The following is a 24,895-nucleotide window of genomic DNA, read 5'->3' as shown; positions in this document are numbered from 1 at the left end:
CTTTCAAGCAAAACAAGAAACATAACGTGAATAAGTATTAGTTCATGATAGAAGAGAGTTACATTCTTCTTTGTAGAACAAAGGAATATGAAGTGCTATACATGTGGTCATTAGAAATCTTTAAGGCCAAAACTGATAAATTCCTCAGTGCTCCAGTTTAAAGGGGACAACTGCCAATACAATAAATGCTCACCATGTGTATAATTTTATTTCTAGGCTATTTTCAGGAAAAAAAATGTTAGTTCTTCCCATTTAGTTCTAATATATGACTGATTCGGTATTACATTCTAAGTTATCCCAGATGAAACCACCACAATTTATATGTTAGCTTGCTTTGATGTGCCATTTCACAAATACTTATGGAACATCCAATATTCTTTCATCATGTTGGTGCCATACAGTGCTGGGAAAATCTCTGTATCTAAAGTATACAAAAGCTTCAATTACATACCATTTCTTCAAGTTCCAAGTTGTTTGCATTTTGCCCATCATTGTTAACTTCAGGATTATTGTTGGGAGCCTGCTGCTGACCTCCTTCTTGCCTAAAAGGGAACCATCCAGCTTGGTGTCTGTTCAGTAAAATAAAGAGAAAATAAAATAAGTCACAGTTCTTTTTATTTGTAATACTATAAAATGTTATTAGTGTCCTACAAGAGAAAAACGATTAGAACTATAGCAAATAAAAAGACCAAATCTCCCACTTTAGGCCAGGGAAATACCCTTGTCAAAGCAATGACAGCAAAACAAAACCAACCCAAATCTCTAAGTCTATAATGGACTTCATTGGATCTATGCTAGTTACTAAGACATCTCAGGAATCATAAGTCTTTTCTAGTATTTTTCAAAATGAAATACTACTTAGATATTTGTTTGCCCCTTGGAGAGAAGAGAGCAGGGGAAAACAAGTCTACCTACGAAAAAAAATCTGGTTTATACCTATAGGGCTTACTGTTGGCAATTCTAATCAAAGAGGATGACCTTACACAGGAGTGTATCATATACTTCTTAAATTCTAAGTAATGGATAGAGTATGTCTCACTGAATAAACAATTTTTATAAAATACAGTAAACAAAAATTCTGCTTCTAAATAATTCTGATAAACATTCTCACTCAACAAAACCTGCCCTTACTTCTGGTATCAAAAACATGCTAGATAGGTATCTAAAGCCCAGCATTCATATTCCTTCACTCAAAATTCACAACAGACCAGATTCTGTGCTGGACAGTTGCAGAAATTAAAAGAAACCACAAAAAGTTAATAAACATGACTCACAAATAAACCAGTAGCATGGCTCCCATTACCATGATAAACCGACTAAAAGAAGAATAGAAGTATACAATGCTAAGGAGAATCGCAGCTCGTGAGAACGTGTACATCCAGTCTAGCCAGTCTCGATTGAAGTCTTCTTCATTTAGTACTGGGCCTCCCTGTGCATTCATTTGAACATTCTCATTCATGGGTTGATTTTCTTGGGCCACTAGGTTTGGAGCTGGTGGGGGTTCTTCTCCAGGAACATGTGCCAAATTTAGAGGCTGTGAAGCAGTAGGCTGGGTTGGGTTGACATTTGATGTGGCCTGAGCTGAAACTGCAGCTTGACTGAAATAGTCACCAAAATAAATATTAAAAAGAAAAAAAAAACTTTACCATACCATATTTTTTAAACTTCTTGGGGAAGCTATATGTATTTTTCATAAACCTAATATGGAATATCCCAACTCCTGCACCACATTTCTTAGGTAAGTGCAAATTCCAGTGGAAAAGTGGAGCCAAGGTTGATGGTAGATGTCACACAGGAAAAGATGTTCTCTCAGCCTGGTAGTGTAAGATGACAGGGGAAAGGCAAAGACATGAGAGCAGCCATGTTAACCACTCTTGTCTCTCTTCCAATCAATTACCTTATAAGCTAATTCGATGTCCAAACCTTTTCATGAATGACCCCTTTTGTTGTTCTACATGGGATGAAAATTCTCAAGCCCATCACCTACTTCTTTGTCAGACCCATGTTCTGAAAGACTTGTCTAAAAATATATACTATTATTATCCTATGTGTCTACTGTCAATGATAAATGATTTGTATTAGTATTCTAAAATTCTAACTACATCTCAGATAACAACTCTTTCACCCCAATACTGATTTGAAAGAACTCCAACTGGAGACCACTGGTCCTTGTCAAGTTAGAAAGAATTGTGATCCTGAGGTTTGCTTATAATTTGATGGCTTAAATTTTCCCAGTAAAGAATAAATTTCCCAGTAAAGTGATAATAAATCTTAGATTTGCTTTAAATTATCCAACAGAAGGAGGAAAGTTGTAAAATAAGACTGACATGAATTGATAAATGTCAAAGCTGGGTGACACATGGATTCCTTTTACTACTCTACCTTGTTATGTTTTTAAATTTTTCTACAATAAGTTAATAATCAGGATAGCAAAGAAAAGTTAAATAAATGGCTCCCAGGCTACAAAATCCTATTTAAGCCAGTATGATAGTAACTTTTATCTGTACAGGGCTTTTTAGTTTAGAAAACACACTTCCTACTTCATGGATATTCTGATACACAGGTGAGTTACTTTATCTTACAGAGGAGAATCTGAGGCTCCTAAGTTAAATGATGTACACAGTATATTATTTAGCAGCAAGCATAATAAGCACCCCTTATCTTACACAGTTCTTGTGAGGTTCACAAAAAAGACAAGGTGGGATACAGCATCCAGCAGAGTACTGAGCACAAAGTAGTCACTCAACTGATAATCATTATCATGGCAACAGGTAAGGTACAAACATCCTGCCTAGAACCACGGGCTTACGGGATACAATGTTCATAAAGCAGCTTAGCTTTACGGGGAAAGGTCTGGAGGAAGAACAAGGATGTAGACTTCACAGTAAGCAAGAGAATCAGAGGATTTCTGGGTGGCTGTGGGAATGACTGACTTAATAATGTGTTAAGAAATGCAACCTGGTAAACTGGGCGTGGTGGCTCACACCTGTAATCCCAGCACTTTGGGTGGCTGAGGCAGGTGGATGGATCACTTGAAATCAAGAGTTCAACATCAGCCTAGCCAATGTGGCAAAACCCCCATCTCTACTAAAAATACAAAAATTACCCAGGTGTGGTGGCACACTTTTATAATCTCAGCTACTCGGAGGCTGAGGCACGAGAATTGCTTGAACCCAGGAGGAAAAGGTTGCAGTGAGCCAAGACTGCACCATTGCACTCAAGGCGATGGAGCGAGACTCTATCTCAAAAAAGAAAAAAAAGAAAAGAAAAGAAAAAAAGAAAGAAATGTTACCCATAAAAGTATAAGGAAATATAGTAAAAAGACTAAAAGGAGAAAGAGCTATTGAAGTCAAGTGGACTTAGAGTGAGAAAAGATCTAGGTGAAACACTGGAGGTAGCATACCCGGAAAGACAAAAGCTCTATTAACTCATCTTTATAAATTACTGCTTTCAGGGATAGCAGAAGCCAGAATCAAAGCTGTTTATGGCTAAGAGCTTGGGTAACAATTAAGAAGAGAAATAGTATAACTGACAAAGAAGTGAGAAAAAAGAAGGTACTTCAAGAGCAGAGGCATCTAATTTTAGATCTACTGAAATTTGAGGTAAAGGCTTATTCCCCTATGGAAACCTTCCAACAATAAAGCAGAGACACAGAATGAATTACAGTATATGAAGAACTGGGATTCATCCACAGAGAGCTAATAACTAAGGCCATGGAAAAAAAGAAATCCAGGAGAACTGCCCCCACAACTAAATCCCATCCTCTCTACCAACTATGAGTGCTGAGAAGCGCATAGTAACAAATACATGATGAACTAGAAAGAAATGTTAATAAAATGAGCTATTAAAGGACACAAAAAGAATGATCAGAAAGATTGAAAAAAAAAAGATACAAAACACAAAAAGAACCACAGAAACAAGGAGAGGAGAATGGTAAAGAGAAGCTAATCAATGGTAAATGAATGCCGAAGAATGAGTCCAGGAGGATGAACGGTCAGAAACTGTCCTCAATGCTAGGACTGTCCCATGCTGACCAGAATCAAAACAGACTAAATACTGAGTGTCCAGTAAGCATATCCGCCACTTCTGAGTCCTACATAAGCTATGGCCTCCCTGACATGATTCTATTCTTTTTTCATTCAACTAACTCTTCATGTAGATTTGCTGCCTTTCAGTAAAACACTTAAGTTTTCTCCTCCTGAATTTATAAAATGTTATATTAAAGAATCTGACTACTGCTAAATGTAATTAGGGAAGAGAGGGAGGAACCAAGAACACGGTTAGTTCATGTGAACTGGAGGTGAGCCCTTTTTCCTTTGGTCAAATAATTTAAAATAAAGTATCTGCTAAAATGTTTGTGAATTCCTTCCCATGACAATTTCAAACAACATTAAATACATAAGCAAATGAAATCCCAAATCAATTTACTTAGGATAAAAAATAATAAAGCAAATAACACACTCAAAAAAATGAGCTCAGATTAACTTACTACTGCATGTAATACTGATGAGCATACATCTGTTGCCACCAAAGCATCTGCAGTGGGCTAAATGCGGGGTACACTGGGAATCCAGGTGGAGCAGCTTGCCCAGGAAACTGGTTGTCTACATTTCTGCAAGAAAGAAATAATGAGCCCTTTCAGTGCTCTAGCAGTTAAAAGTGTTATTCTAAATTTTCATTTCTCAACCCCAAGTCAACCATTGACAGAATATATTTAAATCTCCCTGGGAAAAAAAAACAAAACTTATTTTTAACAATTCTTCAAATAAGACACTATGTCTTTTATAGGTTGACCCTGGGCCCAACTACATAGAATAACTAACATTTCAGCCCAGTTTTAAAGGGAAAACAAAGAGAGACACTCACAAAATGTAAAGCCAATCTGAACATTTATTATCTTCTCATTTCAGCACAGAAAGCCAAAATTACCTTCATTTTAAGTACATTCTCCTAAGAAATAAAGCCCTAAAATAAATTTCATGACAAAATATTTTGCGGAATGAGAAAAGAGACAAATGATATTTTATATAATAAAATGTTATTAAAATATAGCAGCTATGAGCTATAAAATAAAAAATAGACATTACAAAAACCAGTAAAATATTCTTTAAAGACACAAGATTAGCAGAATATGTTCATGTATACATTCTTCAAGTAGGTTAAAATTTTATTTCTTTTTTTAATTTTTTATTTTTGAGATAGAATCTTGCTATATTGCCCAGGCTGGAGTACAGTGGCGTGATCTCAGCTCACTGCAACCTCTGCCTCCTGGATTCAAGCAATTCTCCTGCCTCAGCCCCACAAGTAGCTGGGACTACAGGTATGCACCACCACACTTGGCTAATTTTTTGCACTTTTAGTAGAGACAGGGTTTCATTGTGTTGGCCAGGCTGGTCTCAAACTCCTGACCTTAGGTGATCTGCCCACCTCAGCCTCCCAAAGTGCTAGGATTACAGGTATACGCCACCGCATCTGGCCAAATTATATTATTTCAATAAAACTTGTGGAAGGTCACATCTAACTTCTCTATACTTCCGTTTTCTCACTTCTAAAATGGACCTAATAATAGAAATCTTCCTCACAGGATTCCTACCCTGTATTCTGGAAATGTTAGTTTTATTTTTACTCTTCCCCATTCCAACACTGAACATGATGCCAAAGCGTATAATGTGAGATCTGTAGAAAATCACATATATCAAGGTAACTACAGAGATAAACAAGTAAATGCAGAATTATTTCTGAATTTGCTAACTCTTCTTCACATTACTTGAATTTTATCTTTGCTGATACTAATTTGGCCTATCCAGAGTGAGATAAGAATAATTAAATTCATTAACTGTAATTTTATGTTCTAAAGACTGTTTATACATACAATTGGTAATAATTAATTATAAAAACCTAACTTAGAAGAGCTTGGGGAGCTAAGGCTTATCAATAGGCTATATTTAAGAAAACCTGGTGCTAGGTAAGGCATCACCTTCCCCACATATTACCTGAACTTTCCTCATTCCTTATTTCCTTATTCTTGGTGGAGCACTGGGAGCCATATAGGGTCCCATCCTCAAAAGACCCTTCAATGTCCCAGTATTTTATATTTATACACACACACACACACACACAAACACACACACACACACACACACACACACACACAATGGGGGTAAAGCTTGGCTGGCGCCATCATATATATATATATATATATATATATCCCCCCTTCAAATAGAGTCCTGTATAAAGGGGAGAAAACTTCAACTCTCTTGGACACAGGACAACAGATGACAGACAGCCCTTGCCTTCTCAAAAAAAGCAAACCTCAACCCAGCTATTCCTTTAAAAAGATGTCAGTTAGTGATCAACTCTGGAGAGAAAGCCATACCACTGAGGCAGAGAAGTACTGCAAAAACATTTGTTTTATACAACTCAGCATTTATACCAAGGAACTGATACATCTCTGAGCAAATCCATAAAACTACCTGAATAAAGTATTATAGCAATATGTTGTATCTATACGTATATTTTAAATTTTATTTGTATTCCCCACTATGAAAAAGCCCATCCCTCTGAAAGTAAATCTCCACCAATCTCTACTATTAATAAGAACATCAAACAAATCTGTAACTTCAATTGTAAAATGGGAAGACTGGACATTGTCACTGTTTTTAAAGCTCAAGGGAGAAAAAGAAGCCACTAACAAATACTTTTAAAAAGTTACGGCTTCCCATCTCACCCTACTGCATGCTGCCCAAAACAAAAGGAGAATATATGGTGACTACTGAAAACATATTGCCAAAATAAATAAATAAATAAATAAATAATCTCCCCAAAGTATTCTTCCCTTTTTCTCCAATAAGTTAGAGAACTACTGGATTATATAATTGCTAAATACATCCCAGGCCCAAGATGACATACTATAATTTTCAGTTGTGTTCATTACCCTCAGACAAGGTGGTATGCATTTGATATTCTCCAGAAACTAGGAATAAAGGATTTGATGCTAAATTATAAATTTATTAATAAAATATATAGAAATAGATCCAATGAAACACATTACTTAAGAATTTAATATGTTTTAGAGGATGTATCATTAAACAAGTTAAAGAGAATTGTTATTTGGTGCTAGGAAAAAAGATTACCAAATTTGTAGAGTAAGGGAGTTTAAAAGCTTCATCTCATTCTATATATTCAAATGTGAGAACTAAAATAAAGTATTAAGAATTAAACCACAGATAGCCTAGGAGAAACCACAATTATTTACCAACCCTTTGGAGGAAGGACTTTCCCAACTTAAGTAATAGAAGAATGCAGAAAAAAAAACAACATATTTGAAAACAAAATTTAAAGAGAAATGGCTTAGAAATGTTAGCATACGGGCACAGTGGCTCACACCTGTAATCCCAGCACTTTGGGAGGCTGAGGCAGGCAGATCACCTGAGATCAGGAGTTCAAGACCAGCCTGACCAACATGGAGAAACTCCTATCTCTACTAAAAATATGAAATTAGCAGGGCGTGATGGTGCATGCCTGTAATTCTAGCTACTCAGGAGGCTGAGGCAGGAGAATCTCTTGAACCCGGGAAGCGGAGGCTGTGGTGAGCCAAGATAGCGCTATTGCACTCCAGCCTTGGCAACAAGAGTAAAACTCCATCTCAAAAAAAAGAAAGAAAGAAAGAAAGAAAGAAAGAAAGAAAGAAAGAAAGAAAGAAAGAAAGAAAGAAAGAAATGTTTGCAATAAATTATAGTTAGTATCTTTTCTATATAAAGAACTGATAGAAACAGAAGTAATCATTAGGATACCAAATACTAATTAAAGCAAAGTTAGCTTTTTTAAGTTTGTTTGCCAAGGTAGAAAAGATTGAATAAAAATATCCATTATTGGCAAAAGGGACAAGTAAAGCCTAACTCTTTCATTGCTAATAGTAGTATGAATTTGAATAAGCCTTTAAAACACAATTTCACAATTGAAGACCTTTAAAAATGTTTTGCTCTATGGAAAGAAATTATATGCCCATGAATAAGAAGAATCAATATCATTAAAATGGCCATACGATCCAAAGCAATTTTTAGATTCAATCCAATCCCTATCAAACTGCCAATGACATTCTTCACAGAACCAGAAAAAAAAAAACTTTTTAAAATCCATATGGAACCAAAAAAGAGCCTGAACAGCCAAGGCAATCCTAGGCAAAAGGAACAAAGATGGAGGCATCATGTTACCAGACTTCAAACTACTGTACGGCTACAGTAACCAAACCAGCACAGTACTGGCGTAAAAACAGACACACACCAATAGAACAGAATAGAGAGTCCAGAAATAAGGTTACACACCTACAACCCACCTGATCTTTGATAAAGGTGACAAAAACAAGCAATGGGGAAAACTATTCAATAAATGGTGCTGGGATAACTGGGTAGCCATACACAGAAGATTGAAACTGGACCCAACTTCCTTACATCATATTCGAAAATCAACTCAAGACGGTTTCAAGACTTACATGTAAAACTCAAGACTATAAAAATCCTAGAATACAACCTAGGCAATAACATTCTGGACACAGGAATGGGCAAAGATTTCATGACAAAGATGCCAAAAGCAAGGGCAATAAAAGCAAAAATTGATAAATGGGATCTCACTAAACTTAAGAGCTTCTGCACAGCAAAAGAAACTATCAGCAGAGTAAACAGATATCCTACAGAACAGGAGAAAATATATGAAAACTACACATCAGACAAAGGTCTAATATCTAGCATTTATAAAGAACTTAAACAATTTTTTAAAGAAAACATTAAAGAGTGGGCAAAAAACATGAACACACACTTTTCAAAAGAAGACATACATCCAGCCAACATGCAAATGAAAAAAAGCTCAACATCATTGATAATTACAGAAATGCAAATCAAAACCATAATAAAATACCATCTCACACCAGTCAGAATGACTACTATTAAAAAGTTAAAAAATAACAGATGCTCGCAAGGTAGCAAAGAAAAGAGAACCTTATACACTGTTGGTGGGAGCGTAAATTAGTTCAACCATTGTGGAAAGCAGAGTGGTGATTCCTCAAAGAGCTAAAAACAGAACTACCATTTGACCCAGCAATCCCATTACTGGGTATACACCCAAAGAAACATAAATCATTCTAATATGCATGTGAATGTTCATGCAGCACTATTCACAATAGCAAAGACATAGAATCAACCTAAATGCTCATTAATGACGGACTGGATAAAGAAAAGTACATAAACACCATACACTTATACAGTGCAGCTATAAAAGAGAATAAGATCATGTCTTTTGCAGGAACATGGATGGAGCTGGAGGCCATTATCCTTAGCAAACTACAGGAACAGAAAACCAAATACCACATTTCTCACTTATCAGTAGGAGCCCATAGCTACCACATCTATTAAAGATTCAGTTTATAGACAAAATTATAATGTCTAAGCTTTGTTTTAAACTCCAGCCCAAGGATAAAAAAGGAAACAAAAGGGGAACTAGATGAACAATGACAGTTTGTTGATTGTTGAAGTTCATTACAATATCTTCTGTACTTTGTGAATGTTTAAAAAGCATAACAATCCCAGCACTTTGAAAGGTCAAGGCTGGCAGATCACCTGAGCTCCGGAGTTCGAGACCAGCCTGACCAACATGGAGAAACCCCATCTCTACTAAAAATACTTGATGAGAGCTGGGCGTGGTGGTGCACGCCTGTAAACTCGGGAGGCTGAGGCAGGAGAATGGCACAGGAGAATGGCTTGAACCCGGGAGGCAGAGGTTGGGGTAAGCCGAGATCTCTCCATTGCACTCCAGCCTGAGCAACAAGAGAAACTCTTTAAAAATAAAAAAAAGTATTTAAAAAAACTTTTAAAAAGCAGTATATAAAAATACTGACCATTTAACCTAAATATCCATCAACAGGGACTGGTTCATTAAATTATAGTAATCTATGTAATGGAATGCTGTGCAATTAATAAAGAATAAGACAGCTGGTCTTGCCCGTAGTCCTAACTACTCAGGAGGCTCAGGGAGGAGGAATGTTTGAGCCCAGGAGTTCAGGCCAGTCTGGGCAACATACTAAGACCCCATCTTAACAAAATAAAAATAAAAACTAAAATATATATATTATATAAATAAAGAATGGGACAGCTCCTGTGTATTAATGTGGTACAATTTGTTAATACATTTAATGAAAAAAAAAAAGATATAGGCTAATATGTACAATAAGTCCTCACTTTCATTGTCAATAGGTTCTTGGAAACTGACTTTAAACAAAACAATGTATAACAGGTCCTTGAATAATGTCATTTTGTTATAACATTAATGAGGAAAAAGTTGGTTTTGTTAACACTGTTTCACTTAAAGTTGGAGTTTCCAAGAACCTATCATGATGTTAAGTGAGGACTTACTGCACAGAAAGTATGCTACTATGTGTTAAAATACACATGCATATAGATATGCATGCACATACACATATACTCGTGTAAGCACATTTTATCTCTAGAATAATACAGGGAAAACAGCTAATAATGGCTGCCTCTAAAAAGGGCAAGTGATAAAAGACATAGAAATGTAGAAATAAAATTCATGTATATATATATATTTTTTAATTTTGTTAGAGATGGGGTCTCAGTATGTTGTCCAGACTGGCCTGAATTCCTGGGCTCAAATATATACATATGTTTTTAACATGGTACCACTCACTTGTATTCCCTCTTAGAAAACAGCTTTAAAAATAAATCACCTCACCGGGCACGGTGGCTCACGCCTGTAATCCCAGCACTTTGGGAGGCTGAGGCGGGTGGATCACGAGGTCAAGAGATCGAGACCATCCTGGTCAACATGGTGAAACCCCGTCTCTACTAAAAATACAAAAAAAATTAGCTGGGCATGGTGGCACGTGCCTGTAATCCCAGCTGCTCAGGAGGCTGAGGCAGGAGAATTGCCTGAACCCAGGAGGCGGAGGTTGCAGTGAGCCGAGATCGCGCCATTGCACTCCAGCCTGGGTAACAAGAGCGAAACTCTGTCTCAAAAAAAAATAAAAATAAAAAAATATAAATAAATCACCTGTTTAAACTACTGTCTCTCTAACTTGTCCCTGTGGGAATGGCCTTTACCCATTATTACTACATCTCTAGCAACTAGCACAATAAGTACTTGTTGAACAACTTCATATGAGCATCAAGAAAATATTGAAAGTACTGATTATAAGCAACTAATCTAGTAACTTGTAAATTCCACTTAATTCTTCAACATCAAATGAAAACATGGAAGGTTACCAACACAGTAAAAATTATAAATTTACTTTATGGGGGCCGGGCGCGGTGGCTCAAGCCTGTAATCTCAGCACTTTGGGAGGCCGAGGCGGGTGGATCACAAGGTCAAGAGATCGAGACCATCCTGGTCAACATGGTGAAACCCCGTCTCTACTAAAAATACAAAAAAGTAGCTGGGCATGGTGGCATATGCCTGTAATCCAAGCTACTCAGGAGGCTGAGGCAGGAGAATTGCCTGAACCCAGGAGGCGGAGGTTGCGGTGAGCCGAGATCGCACCATTGCACTCCAGCCTGGGTAACAAGAGTGAAACTCCGTCTCAAAAAAAAAAAAAAAATTTACTTTATAACAAATAAATAAATGCATTTGCAAAGCATATTAAAATAAAATCATTTGCAAAGTAAAGGATACTGAGCTGGGCACAGTGATTCAAGCCTATAATCCTAGTTTACTCGAGAGGCTGAGAGGGGAGGATTGCTTGAAGCCAGAAGTTTGAAACTAGCCTGAGCAACATAACGAGACCCTATCCCTAAAAAAAAAAAAAAAAAAAAAAAAAAAAAAAAATTCAATTAGCTGAGTATAGTGGCACAGGTCTGTAGTCCCAGCTACTCAGAAAGCTCAGGTGGGAGGATCACTTGAGCCCTAAAGTTCAAGGCTGCAGTGAGCTATGATGGCACCACCACACTCCAGCCTGGGTGACAGAGTGAGACCCCACCTATTTAAAAAAGAAGAAGAAAGAAAGAAAGAAAGGCTATTGGAAGAAAATATGAAACGTTAAATTAGTTGTCTTCTCTTTTTGGCAAAAAGCAAAATAAAATAGCAGAAACATGGGAAAAATGTAACTATTCGGAATGTGTAATACACCTGTCCCCATAGAAAATGTCATATTCTTTATGCAAGGAAAACTGAGTAAGATGATAAACTTGGTTTCTCCCTCTACCCCTAGGAAAGTAACAATGAGGAAAAACAGCTGAAAGAAACAAGCTGGAGGAAACCACAACTGGTGGCAGAAGTTCTAAATTTTTTTTTTTTCTTTTCGGATAGGCTATGCTAGTTAGCACCAAAGGATAATAACTAAACACAGAAAAAAAGCTAGCAAGGCAAACTCACTGAAACACATAAAATTGGTAGAGTACAATAGAAATTATGAAAAAAAAACAAGAAGTAGAAATACTGTCATTCACAATTATGTACTTGAAAGCTACACCAAAAGACACTCATCATAGGTTTTAAAAAGTTAAAATTACAGAGAAAAGGATATGAAAGGAACTGGAAGCTTCCAGAACAAACTTTCACAGAAAACTTTTTAAATTAGCATTGCTTCCCCCACTACTCCACACAAGTGACCATGCAGAAACCTCAGGGAATCCCTACTGTGTTCCCAGAATTATCCTTTTCAAGAATCTGCACTTGCTTTGTTCTCCCTATTAACCCCCTTAAAGACAGCTCAAATGTCAACACCTCCGAAGCCCTTCCCACTTCTCCAAGCAGAGATAGTCCCTCCCTCCTCCAGGCTCCCTCAGCACTTTTTTCCAGGCCGTGACAGCCCATCAGCAGATGGTAATTCATTTGCCTATCTGACCTACTTCCAGTGAGCTCAAGTACAGAATTCATTTTCCCCTCCTGAGTGCCTAGCACACAGTAGATTCTAAAGTAAACATTTACTGAATGAAGTCACAGGGTCTTCATGCAAATAGATTTGCTCACACAGTCACCAATACTTAAAATCTGACTGATAGATTTCACCAGAAAAAAATTTTGAATTGGGGTTGAGGTAGGATACCACCATTACAGATGAAGTCAAAATACAAATGATAACCTAGGAAAAAATACTGAAACAAATGACAGACAAAATAGTCACTTCAGCAACACTGTTAAGAATACCACCCTCCAAGTTAAAAATGGATTTGAATTCTAGTTCTGCTACTGACAATCTCTGTGAACTTAGGCAAGCTGCATAACCTTTTAGTCTCATTCTCCTCACCCCTAAGTGGCAGAAAACAGTGCCTAGACCAGAGTTGGTATAAAATGTAGTGAAGTAACACACATATAAGTTCTTAGTACAATGCCTACCTTCTGCTAATGCTCAATAGTATTAGTTATTAATACCCTTTTGGTTAAAGTGCGGCAAGTGAATTTTTAAAGATACCAACACACCAACAAATAAGCAACTCACAAATAAAAAGAATACATCTTTATCATGTCTCAAATTAAAATAAGGACATTCCAATTTATTTAGCAAGTACCTATCTGTACAAGTAAAGATATTCAGGCACTTTAATGTTTACTGAGAAAGTAACTGGTACAACTTTACTGCAATTTTGCAAAAGTATTTAAGATCCTCAAAAAGTCTTAAGAACACTTTGACTCAAGAATTGCCCTTCTCACAATTTATCTTAAAATAATAACTGCTAATATGTAAGTACACACATTTAATAATGATTATGGTAATATTATGTGGAGAAAAAACAGTCCCAAACATTTATGGTAAAAGATTGCCCCAATTCTTTAGTCTTCTATAACAGGATTATATACACGTAGTACCTACCACTCAGTGGCAAAGCTGGTTTATGCTGGCTCACCTGGCTCATAACAGCAGACTGCTGAGCCATGATGGGAGTATTTATAACACAGAAATCAGCAAATACTACAAATCTAGGGCTTTATTTTCCTCACCCCGCAAAAGCCAGCTGTTAAGCATTTACCAACACAGCACAGGATGCAACTCTGCAATACCTCCCCCCTTCAATACTGCTGAGCTGTTGAGAGCGGCCATGTGATTTGCTTTGGCCAACATAGTATTAATAAATGTGACAGGTAGAAGGCTCCACATGTGTTCAATCGTTAGCTTGCCCTCTTGTTTTCCTGTCATTTGTCATGAGAAGAACGTGTGCTAGGGCATTACTGATCTACAGAGAATGAGAAACTCGAAACAGATCTGAACTCAATCTACAACCCAAGGCAGAGCTTTACCAATGACTAAAAGACCTGTGAGCAAGAAAAATAAAATGTATTGTAAGCCACTGAGATTTTGAGGTTAGGCAGCAAAACCAACTCATACGTTCTCCACCAACAGATGTGTGAACAAGTTAGTAAATCTACATAAATACTCATACAGACTTTAAACGTTGTGGATTTATATTTGATCTGGAAATATGCCCAAGTTATATCACATTTTTTTTAAAGTTTACAAAATAAACAGTATGATGTTTCTATTTTAAAAGTATACACAGAAAAGTGTTTAGAAGGATATTTGTTAAAATGTTAGTCATGGTTGTTGTCAACAAAAAGTGTCGAACTGTGTAACATACTTGAAGAGATTTATTCTGAGCCAAATATGAGTGACCAATGGCCTGTGACACAGTCCTCAGGAGATCCTGAGAACATGTGCCCAAGTGGTCAGGGCATACCCTAGTTTTATACATTTTAGGGAGACATGAAACATCAAATACATGTAAGAGATATACTGGTTTGGTCCAGAAAGGCAGGATAACTCAAAGCGGGGGCCTCCAGGTTATAGGTAGATGGCTTTTTTTTATGTTATTGGCAATTGGATGAAAGAATTATTATCAATAGAAAGGAATGTCTGATTTTCTATAAGGGGTTGTAGAGACCAAAGTTTTACCACACAGATGAAGCTCCAGGTGGCAGCCTTCAAAGAGAATAGATTGTAAATGTTTCTTACCAGACTTAAGGTCTGTGTTGATGTTAAATGTTGGTCAGCTTTTCCTGAATTCCAAAAGGGAGGAGGGTATAAAAAGGGATGTCTGACCCTCCCTTCCCATCATATCCCAAACCAGTTTTTCAGGTAAACTTTGGAGTGCCCCAGCTAAGAGAAGAGGTCCACTCAGATGGTTGAGGGACTTGAGAATTTTATTTTTGGTTTATATCATTATTTCTGAGTGGCAGGCTACAAGAAATTTTTATGTTTAAAAAAAGTCAGGGGAACTGCGGCTTAGGTGCAGACATAGCCAAGTCCAAGAACCACACAACACACAACCAGTCCCGAAAATGGCACAGAAATAGTATCAAGAACCCCGATCACAAAGATACGAATCTCTTAAGGGGGTGGACCCCAAGTTCCTGGGGAACATGACCTTTGCCAAGAAGCACAACAAGAAAGGCCTAAAGAGGATGCAGGCCAGCAATGCCAAGGCCATGCATGCACGTGCCGAGGCCATCAAGGCCCTCGTAAAGCCCAAAGAGGTTAAGACCAAGATCCCAAAGGGGGGTGTCAGCCGCAAGCTCAATCGACTTGCCTACATTGCTCACCCAAGCTTGGGAAGCGTGCTCGTGCACGCATTGCCAAGGAGCTCAGGCTCTGCCAGCCAATGGTCAAGGCCAAGGCCAAGGATCAAACCAAGGCCCAGGCTGCAGCTCCAGCTTTAGTTCCAGCTCAGGCTCCCAAAGGTGCCCAGGCCCCTACAAAGGCTTCAGAGTAGGTATCTCTCTGTCTGCCAACGTGGGGACAGAAGGACTGGTGCCATGCCCCGGGGCTGCCATCTGCATGGGGCTGGGGTCCTCCTGTGCTATTTGTACAAATAAACCTGAGGCAGGGGAAAAAAAAAAGTCAGACAATAGAGGTTCTAAGAGGGGTTTCCAGAAGGCTGACTAGAGGCAACTCGCCTCCTCCAAAAAACAGAACAAAAATATTGAGTAGATAATCACACTTCCAGTAGATCTCCTAAAGGAGACAACTGGAATTCAATAGAGAAATGACAGGACACACCTAAGGCAAGTTAAGAGAGGGAAGCAAGACAACCTGCTGCACTAGATGGGCTGGGAGCCTAGAGAGCCTCCCCAGTGAAGTGAAAGGTTAAGTGGAGAGCCCCAGACTCCTGTAATCCTAGCCACAAGAGAGATCTTTAATGCACATGGGCCCCAAGGCTAACAGGGAGCTGCCTGAAGACCATGCAAAGGCACTGCTCAAGAGGAGTTCACAACAGGTCCCACACACCTCCTAAGTAGCTACAGCAAGGTACCATTTTCAGAGTCCAACCCCCAGCAGGCTGTATCCTGCCCTGGGGCCCAAGAACCCCTGCATCTCACATCCCTGGAGCCTCACTGACATCCCCTGGGCATTCCCAGGAGGTGCTGCTAACTGATGTATCTTGGGCCAAAGTGCAAGACGTTGTCAGCAACCCCACTCCTGTAAATGGCACTACAGTGCATTTATGAGCACCCTGAGGACAGGCTACCAGCTTGCAGCCACCATATGGAGCCAGTATATACCGCTCCCCCTCCCAGTTTATGGCTGTTGTTACTGAAAGCAACCCAGCCCTCCCAGTAACAGGCTGCGGTGCATCTCCTGACCACTGTGCTGGGAGTCTGGGGATCATTTCATTCTCACCTACCAGAACCAGCAGCTGCACAAACCACCAGGGGGCCTGAGTTCAGGCCAGCCTAGCCCAGTTCCACCCACCTCCAGTGGCTGAGCATGCCATCCAGGGGCTGTGGACGGCACCATTCACAACTGTTGGCACCTGACTACTCCTCCCAGAGGCCTGAGGACCCAATCTGTCACTACTACCACAGCAGACACCCATGTGTATGCACCACATGCGGGCTTGGGAACTGGCCCACCCAACCCACTGCAGTCATCACCAACATCACCACAGACCACCTGGGAGCCAAAAGTTTGTCCCACCACTACTACTGCCATAATCCATGGCATATCCACTGCTGAGGGGCCTGATGACATGCCAAACTGCCCAGCCCAGCACTGTCACTGATGGCATCCAAACATGCTGGCTGGAGACACCCCCCATAAGAATTGACCCACCTGGACAAGCTAACACTGGTGCCAACATATGCCACACCAGGGCCCAAGGACAGGCATGCGCAGCCTCCCACTGCCATCACTGGGGCCTAAAGATTGGCCCACCTGACACCCCTGTCCCCAGCAAAACTTCACTACAGCCTCCACTAAAAACTGCACACAAAGACACTGAAGAAATCAGACACTACTGACACTGTTCCTGACAAAATTCATACAGAGACCACACCATGGTATACATACAGAATCAAAGCCAAAGTGGCCTACCCAAACAACACCACAGACACATCTTTAGGAAAAAGTGCCCCGCTACAAGAGCAAATTCAAAAAACTAAAGAAGGGACTGTTACACCACATGCACAGATATCAACATAAGGAAAGAAAAAAAAAAAAAAAAACATGAAAAAGCAGGTAGATATGACACTTCCAAAAGAACATAATTCTCCAGCAATGGATTCCAGTGAAAAACAAATCTGTGAAATCCAGAAAACGAATTCAAAATACTGACATTAAAAAAGCTAAATTCATAGGCCGGGCGCGGTGGCTCAGGCCTGTAATCCCAGCACTTTGGGAGGCCGAGGCGGGTGGATCACGAGGTCAAGAGATCGAGACCATCCTGGTCAACATGGTGAAACCCCGTCTCTACTAAAAATACAAAAAATTAGCTGGGCATGGTGGCACATGCCTGTAATCCCAGCTACTCAGGAGGCTGAGGCAGGAGAATTGCCTGAACCCAGGAGGCGGAGGTTGCGGTGAGCCGAGATTGCGCCATTGCACTCCAGCCTGGGTAACAAGAGTGAAATTCCATCTCAAAAAAAAAAAAAAAAAAAAGCTCAATACAAGAGGTTTCAGATAAACAATATTTAAAAATTTGAAATTTCAGGATATAAATAAGAAATTTACCAAAGACATAGATATCATTAAAAAGTACCTAAGGAGAGTGAAAATCACCTGGTGACCACTCAACAGACCCAGAGACATAAACTTCTTATCTGAGCAATTTAGAAGTGAGCAAAGACTACCTGGCAACCACCAAATAGGCCATCCAGAGGCAAAACTCCTTATCTGGGGGAATTTAGAGGTAATCAAACCTCTGTAGTATCTGAAGTTGGCATCTGATTCCAGTCCCCTTTCAGTTTTCATAACTAAAATGTCTATATATCCCATGCTGAAAATAGTGCTGTCACCCTAAGCTACCATCCTAAAGCCTATAAATGCTCCTAAGGAAAATCCACCACAGTGCCCTCAGTCCTCTCACTGAGGCACCCTGCTGTACCCTTTTGCAGAGTTCTTCCTTTCTCATAAACTTTCCTTTTTCAAACTTAACTGTTGTCAGTAAATTCTTTTTACCAACCCATGAGTTGACCACTTCCTGGTGCCAGGGCTCCGACACCTTGCCCAGCAATCCCCAAATAGAGACAAAAACCTGAAAAAGGTATACTCCACAGCACATTACAGGCAAACGTCAAAGGCAAAGAGAGAATTCTGAAAACAAGAGAAAAGCATCTAGTCACTTAGATGCTTAGAATCCCCAGCAGACTACCAGCAGATTTCTCAAAGAAACCTTACAGGCCAGGAGAGAATAGGATGAAACTATGCCCAGCAAAGTTATTCTTCATAAATGAAGGAGAAATAAAGTCTTTCTCAAACAAGCAAAAGCTGAAGGAATCTATCACCACCAGGCCAATTCTCCAAGAAATAGACTAAGAGAGCCTAGCAGCAAAAGATAAATATCTACCACCATGAAAACACATCAAAGTATAAACCCACTGGTAGAGCAAATACACAAATAAAAAAGAGGAAGGATTTAAATGTTACCACTATAGAAAAAACCAACCACAATGGAAAACAACAGGAGAGAAACAAAGGAAGAAACACTACTCAAAAACCAGAAATCAGTTAATAGAATGACAGGAATAAGCCTGTCATATCAACAATAACCTTGAATATAAATAAATCAAACTTTCCACTTAAAAGATACATAAGGGCTGAATAAATTTTTTTGAAGGATCCAACTATATGCTGCCTACAAGAAATTCATCTCACTTTAGAGACACAGACTGAAAGTAAGTGATGGAAAAAGATATTCTAAGTGAACAAAAATCAAAAGCAAACAAGTTCATCTATCCTGATAACAGATAAAACAGACTTTAATTTAAAAATAATAACAACAAAGGTCATTATAAACTGATAAAAAGTAAACTCAACAAAAAGATGTATCTTTTTCTAAACATATATGAACCCAACACCAGACCACTCAGTTCTATCAAGCAAACATGATCAAACCTAAAGGGAGGGACAGAATCCAATACAGTAAGCACTAGGGACATCAATACCCAATTCTCAATATTACACAGATCATCTAGACAGAAAATTAACATAGAAACACTGGATTCAAACCGCACTTTAGACCAAATGGGCATAACCTGTTGGATGAAACAGGTAAGAACACACACTCTTCTCATTATAAATTTTTAAAAACTTTTAAAAGTCAAAGAATTTTTAAAAATCAAAATCTATCAAGTATCTTTTCTGACCACAATGGAATGACACTAGAAATTATTAAGTCTCTACTAAAAATACAAAAATTACCCAAGCGGGGTGGCACACACATATAATCCCAGCTGCTCGGGAGGTGAGGCAGAATAATTGCTTGAACCCAGGAAGCAGAAGTTACAGTGAGCCAAAATTGAGCCACTGCACTCCAGCCTGGGTAACAGAACAAGATTCTGTTTCAAAAAAAGAAAAAAAAAAATCTTTGGAAACAAAGTAACAAAAAAACCTTTGGAAATCGTAGAAAATACATCGAAATTAAATGGGTCAAGGAAAAAATTAAGGAGGAAATCAAAAATGTTCTTGAAGCCAGGTGTGGGGACATGTGCCTATAATCCCAGCTACTCAGGAGGCTGAGGCAGGAGGATCGTTTCAGCCCAGGAGTTCTGCAGTGAGCTAGGGTCACACCACCACACTCCGGCCTGGTCAACAGAGTGAAACTGTCTCTAAAACAACAACAAAAAGTTCTTGAAACAAATGAAAGTCAAAAAACAATATGCCAAAACCTGTGGAATATGACAAAAGCAGTGCTAAGAGAGAAGTTTATACTAATAAATGCCCACATCAAAAAAATAGAAAGATTTCAAATAAACAATCCAACAATATAGCTCAACGAACTAGAAAACCAAGAACAACCTAACCCAAAATTAGTAGAGGGAAAGAAATAATAAAGATCAGGATAGACTGAAAAAGAAAAACAATACAAAGGATCAACAAAATTAAAACTTGGATTTTTGAAAAGAACAAATCAATATGTCACTATCAAGGTAACCAAGGAAAAAAAGAAGACCCAAATAAATAAAGTCAGAAATGAAAAAGGCAACATTACAACTAATACCACAAAAATACAAAAAAAAATCATCAAGTTATTATGAACAACTATACACTAATACACCAGAAAACCTAGAGAAAATGGATAAATTCTTGGACATACACAGCCTGCCATGATTGAATCAAGAAGCAACAGAAAACCTGAACAGACCAATAATGACTAATGAGATTGAATCAGCAATTAAAAAAAAAAAAAAAATCCCAACAAAGAAAAGTTCAGGATTGGATGGCTTCATTGCCAAATTTGACCAAACTTTTTTTTTTTTTTTTAAGACAGAGTCATGCTCTGTTGTCCAGGCTGCAGTGCAGTGGTGCAATCTTGCCTGACTGCAACCTCCACCTCCTGGGTCCAAGTGATTCTCATGCTTCAACTAACCGAACAGCTGGTATTACAGGCATACACCACCATGCCCAGCTAATTTTTGTGGCTTTTGTATGGGTTTTGTTGTTGTTGTTGTTTGAGATGAAATCTCACTCTGTTGCCCAGGCTAAAGTGCAGTGGTGCAATCTTAGTTCACTGTAACCTCTACCTCCTGGGTTCAACTGATTCTCCTGCCTCAGCCTCCCAAGTTGCTGGGATTATAGGCATGTACCATGACACCCAGCTAATTTTTGTATTTTTAGCAGAGATAGGGTTTCACCATGTTAGCCAGGCTGGTCTCAAACTCCTGGCCTCAGGTGATCCACCCACCTCGGCCTCCCAAAGTGCTGGGATTACAGGTGTGAGCGAGCACACTCGGCCAGAAATAAGTGTTTTAAAACATAGGATTTTATATACAGGCATACATATATACACATACAAAATCTGCATTTGTCCCTAACAATACAATTTAAACAACCTTATATATCAATATATATACTTCTGTAACATATCTTTGCAATATAGTATTACATTGGGCAGGTAATATAATTGCTAAGTTAAAATCTAAGGTATTTTTTTTTTCCAATTTACACTACTCACTCATACATGGAAGCTAAATAAGTTCATCTCATGGAGGTAGAGTAGATTGATAGATACAAGTGGCTAGGAAGGGTGCTGGGAGTGGTGGGGGTTAGGTGGTGAGGGGAAGGTGAGAGGTTGGTGAATGGGTTATAAATATAGCAGAGTAGGCTGACTATAGTTAGCAACAATGTTGTAAATTTCAAAATAGCTAGAGCAGTGCCACACACTGCAGCCCCATACTTGATATGCAACACAGAAAGATTATCACTACCTGCTACTCAAGTTTCCTTTCCTTCAAAATAAAAAATAATAGTACTCCAGTAAAACATTTCTGCTTTCAAACACAACCCTAGTCCAAACCATGTTCTCCAAGATCCTACTCTCTGAGCTGCTTTACCTGTGGCTGTATTTCCTCTGGAACTGCCTAACCCAAGCGGCCTGCTATAATTGCTAAATACAGGGTGGCTGTAGCAAGCTTCTTGAGAAAACTGCTTTATAGAACTCTCAAAAGAACAAAGATTCTGGATAACTTGCAGGGGTTAGCATATCCCTGTAATATATCATTTACTCTAGCACAGTTGTTACCAAGTTGATCAGAAACACTTGTGGAACTTTTAAAAAGAGATTGCTAGGCTCTGTACTCTTCCAAGTATACCTTCACTCAGCCACACTTCCCTGAAGACTGAGTCTATAGGGAGGCTGAGTAAAAAAAATAATAATAATAATTACCTAGATCCTTGCTATTCAAAATGTGGTCCAAGCATCAGAAGCATCAGCATCATCTGGGAGCTTGTTAGAAATGCAGATTCTCAGGTCCCATCATACCTACTGAATACAAACCTGCAGCTCAACAGGGTCTCCAGGTGATTAATACAAACATTTAAGACTGAAAGTATTGCCCTACATGATTCTAATGTGTAGCCAAGTTTCAAAAGCAGTGCTCTTCTTAACCCTCTAGTTCTCAAAATATAAAATCAAATATATGAATGCAGGTGAAATGTCCTTTAATTAATGCAAAGAGGCTAAGGTGAAAATCAAAAGCAATTCATTTTTAGGGGGTCCCAATCATGTTCCATAGCTATCACAGTTTCACTTACCCTTGCATTACATATGGAAATTGGTGACTCTGTGCTGGGTCAGTTTGTACTTGTGGAAGGGTACGCTGCCTCAATCCTTCCAAGGAAGAACTCGTAGCTAAGGACAAGGTTTCTTGACTGGATGATGGAGTTGTTGATCCTGAATGATCTGAACTCTACAAGCAAAATGTAATTTTTAAAAGGAGATTTAGTTCTTTACAAAATTACAAGCACATTACTAAAAATGTATTCACGAAATCCCTCTGTAAAATAACTAAATTTCAGAAATTTACTGTTTTAAATCTTGTGTCCAGTATAATAGATATTTTAATTTTGATAAGTCAAAATTTATCAAAACTGCTTAATTAAATTACAGTATTCCATTTTTTCAACTAGAAATGGCTGAGTAGAATAATAATATATATATATAAACAGCATATTCTGAGGATTAAACTAATGCATAAAAAGCTCTTTTCATATGATTAAATTAATGCATGCAAAACTCCTTTCATGATGCCTAACACATAGAAAGTGCTCAATAAATGGTACTAATTACTGAGTCATTTAAACAGGTACTATGCTCCAAGTACTTTATAACATGCTATTGGTAACACATTGGTTTAAAATTATGAGAAACAGGCTAAAAATCAAAAGATCTAAAATCTAGTGTTACCTCTGACATTGACAAGTATAAGCTTAAAGGTTCACTTAACCTCTCAGAGTCTCCACTTTCCTACAGAAAATGATATTGGACTAAATTTTCAAGATTGCTTTCAGTTCTAAATTCTATTAATTTATAAAAATCACCAACAAATACTACTTTTCTAGAAATGAACTACTAGAATCAAGATGTTAATCAGGATTTTTTTATTCTCATGCTCAAATGATGTCAGTAACTCATGGATTCAGTAACCTTTAAACAATATAACTCCCTGAAGACCATCCCAATTTGTTTGAAAACAGTCTGTCAAGCGTTTCATGTACATTTAAAACCTAATTACAGTTTACATAAATGACAGATCTTCCACTTTAAAAAGCTGGATACAGTATTATTTTATTTGTTAAACTGTATTTGACCTGTACTGCCTTCCTACTGACAGGATGTCTTTTTGCTAGTCTTCCACACTAAGTCCTGCCATGTGAAAGGTCCAAAGCATACCAGTCTTTTGCAAAACTAACAAAAACTTTCTTTAAAATGTTACTTCACACACAATAGACAACAAATATCTTACTAAGGAGTCTGATTCTTAGGAACACAAACTGGGAAAGGCTTCTTTTTCAGCAAGATTTCTCATTAAACGGGCCATCATAATATGGTGTTCATTAATATAACTATTAGAAGAAAAGCCTAGTCATTTGGCAGCACAACCTAATTTCTCTAGAACTAATGATTTCTGACCTTATTAGGTAATTATTTTATGATTAGATCTTTAAAACATTTTCAAATCCCTTGAAATTTCTGAGCCATGAAAAATTAAGGTGAATTCACCTTAACATTCCTTTGATACTTTTCAGACTTTCATAACACTGAAAAAAACAAATACACACACTAATGACACAAAATCATGGCTGAGGAACCCACTGGACAAGTCAAAGTCAGAGGGTTCTTTCCCAGCAAAAATTAGAGCAATGCAACTGTGTCCAACAACTACAAAAAATACTCTGTGCCAATGCCAATGTCTGTGCCTTTCCATGCCAAGGCAGAAAACATATAAAGACCCTTGGGTGTTTTGACAAAGCATATATGATTTAGTTTAATATAAGCTAATTTCCCATGACTGGTACTAGAAAACACTTACCATTAAGGGAATACTAATGAAATACAGCAATTGGAGGAGCTAGTTTCTTGAAGAAGTAGTTAACTGGTATCTATGGAGAGAGCTATAAACTAGTTCCCAACCCTGTCACTCGTGCCCTCTTTAAAGCTTTGGCTGGATTTTGAACAAGGAAAGCATACTTAGCAGTATAAAAGTTCCCTGCCTGCTCAGGAAGTTGAAAGCAAGCTTCCACTCATCAAATCCTCATAACCGCAAAGGTGTCACAGAAAGCTCTTAAGGGAAATCAAAAATAACACAATTTTTGGATTGGGGACAATGTCTTTGAAATGCGTTGAAAATGTCTAAATTGAGAAGGTTAACTACTACAAAACATTTCGAAAACAATTTTAGGCAGATGGAAAAATAAGGATGGAGGAATGAATACCCAAGTCCGAAAGACATTAGTACATTAAGTATTTCCTCCCCCCGGCAGGTGGAATGTATGCGCAAATCCAGTCATTTTAAAAACAAAATCCTTGACCAAGTCATCTGCTTCAAGAAGATTTGGGGTACTTAAATTTTAAACAATCTAATCCACCTTGAATCAAATATACTACTTTAAATACCTACTTCTCAAACATCATTGGCCTAAGAGTTTATATTATATAACCATAAGCATAATTCTGTTTTC

General features: G+C 38.2%; 1 protein-coding gene across 3 annotated transcripts in view; it reads right to left on the bottom strand.

The window, feature by feature from the left end:
• HERPUD2 (HERPUD family member 2) overlaps nt 1-24,895 on the bottom strand; it is a 90,140-nt gene that overhangs the window by 42,625 nt on the left and 22,620 nt on the right. For all 3 annotated transcript variants that reach the window (XM_003930736.4, XM_010341303.3, XM_010341304.3), the window contains 4 exons: nt 22,469-22,623; nt 4,490-4,612; nt 1,275-1,598; nt 452-569 (listed from right to left, as the gene is read on the bottom strand). In XM_003930736.4, the coding sequence (XP_003930785.1) occupies nt 452-569; nt 1,275-1,598; nt 4,490-4,612; nt 22,469-22,623 (720 nt within the window). The remainder of the gene's footprint in view (nt 1-451; nt 570-1,274; nt 1,599-4,489; nt 4,613-22,468; nt 22,624-24,895) is intronic.

Source organism: Saimiri boliviensis, chromosome 10 (assembly GCF_048565385.1).
Source record: "Saimiri boliviensis isolate mSaiBol1 chromosome 10, mSaiBol1.pri, whole genome shotgun sequence".
NCBI lineage: Eukaryota > Metazoa > Chordata > Mammalia > Primates > Cebidae > Saimiri > Saimiri boliviensis.
Note: the sequence above shows the minus strand (reverse complement) of the source record. Positions and strands in the feature narration are given on the sequence as shown.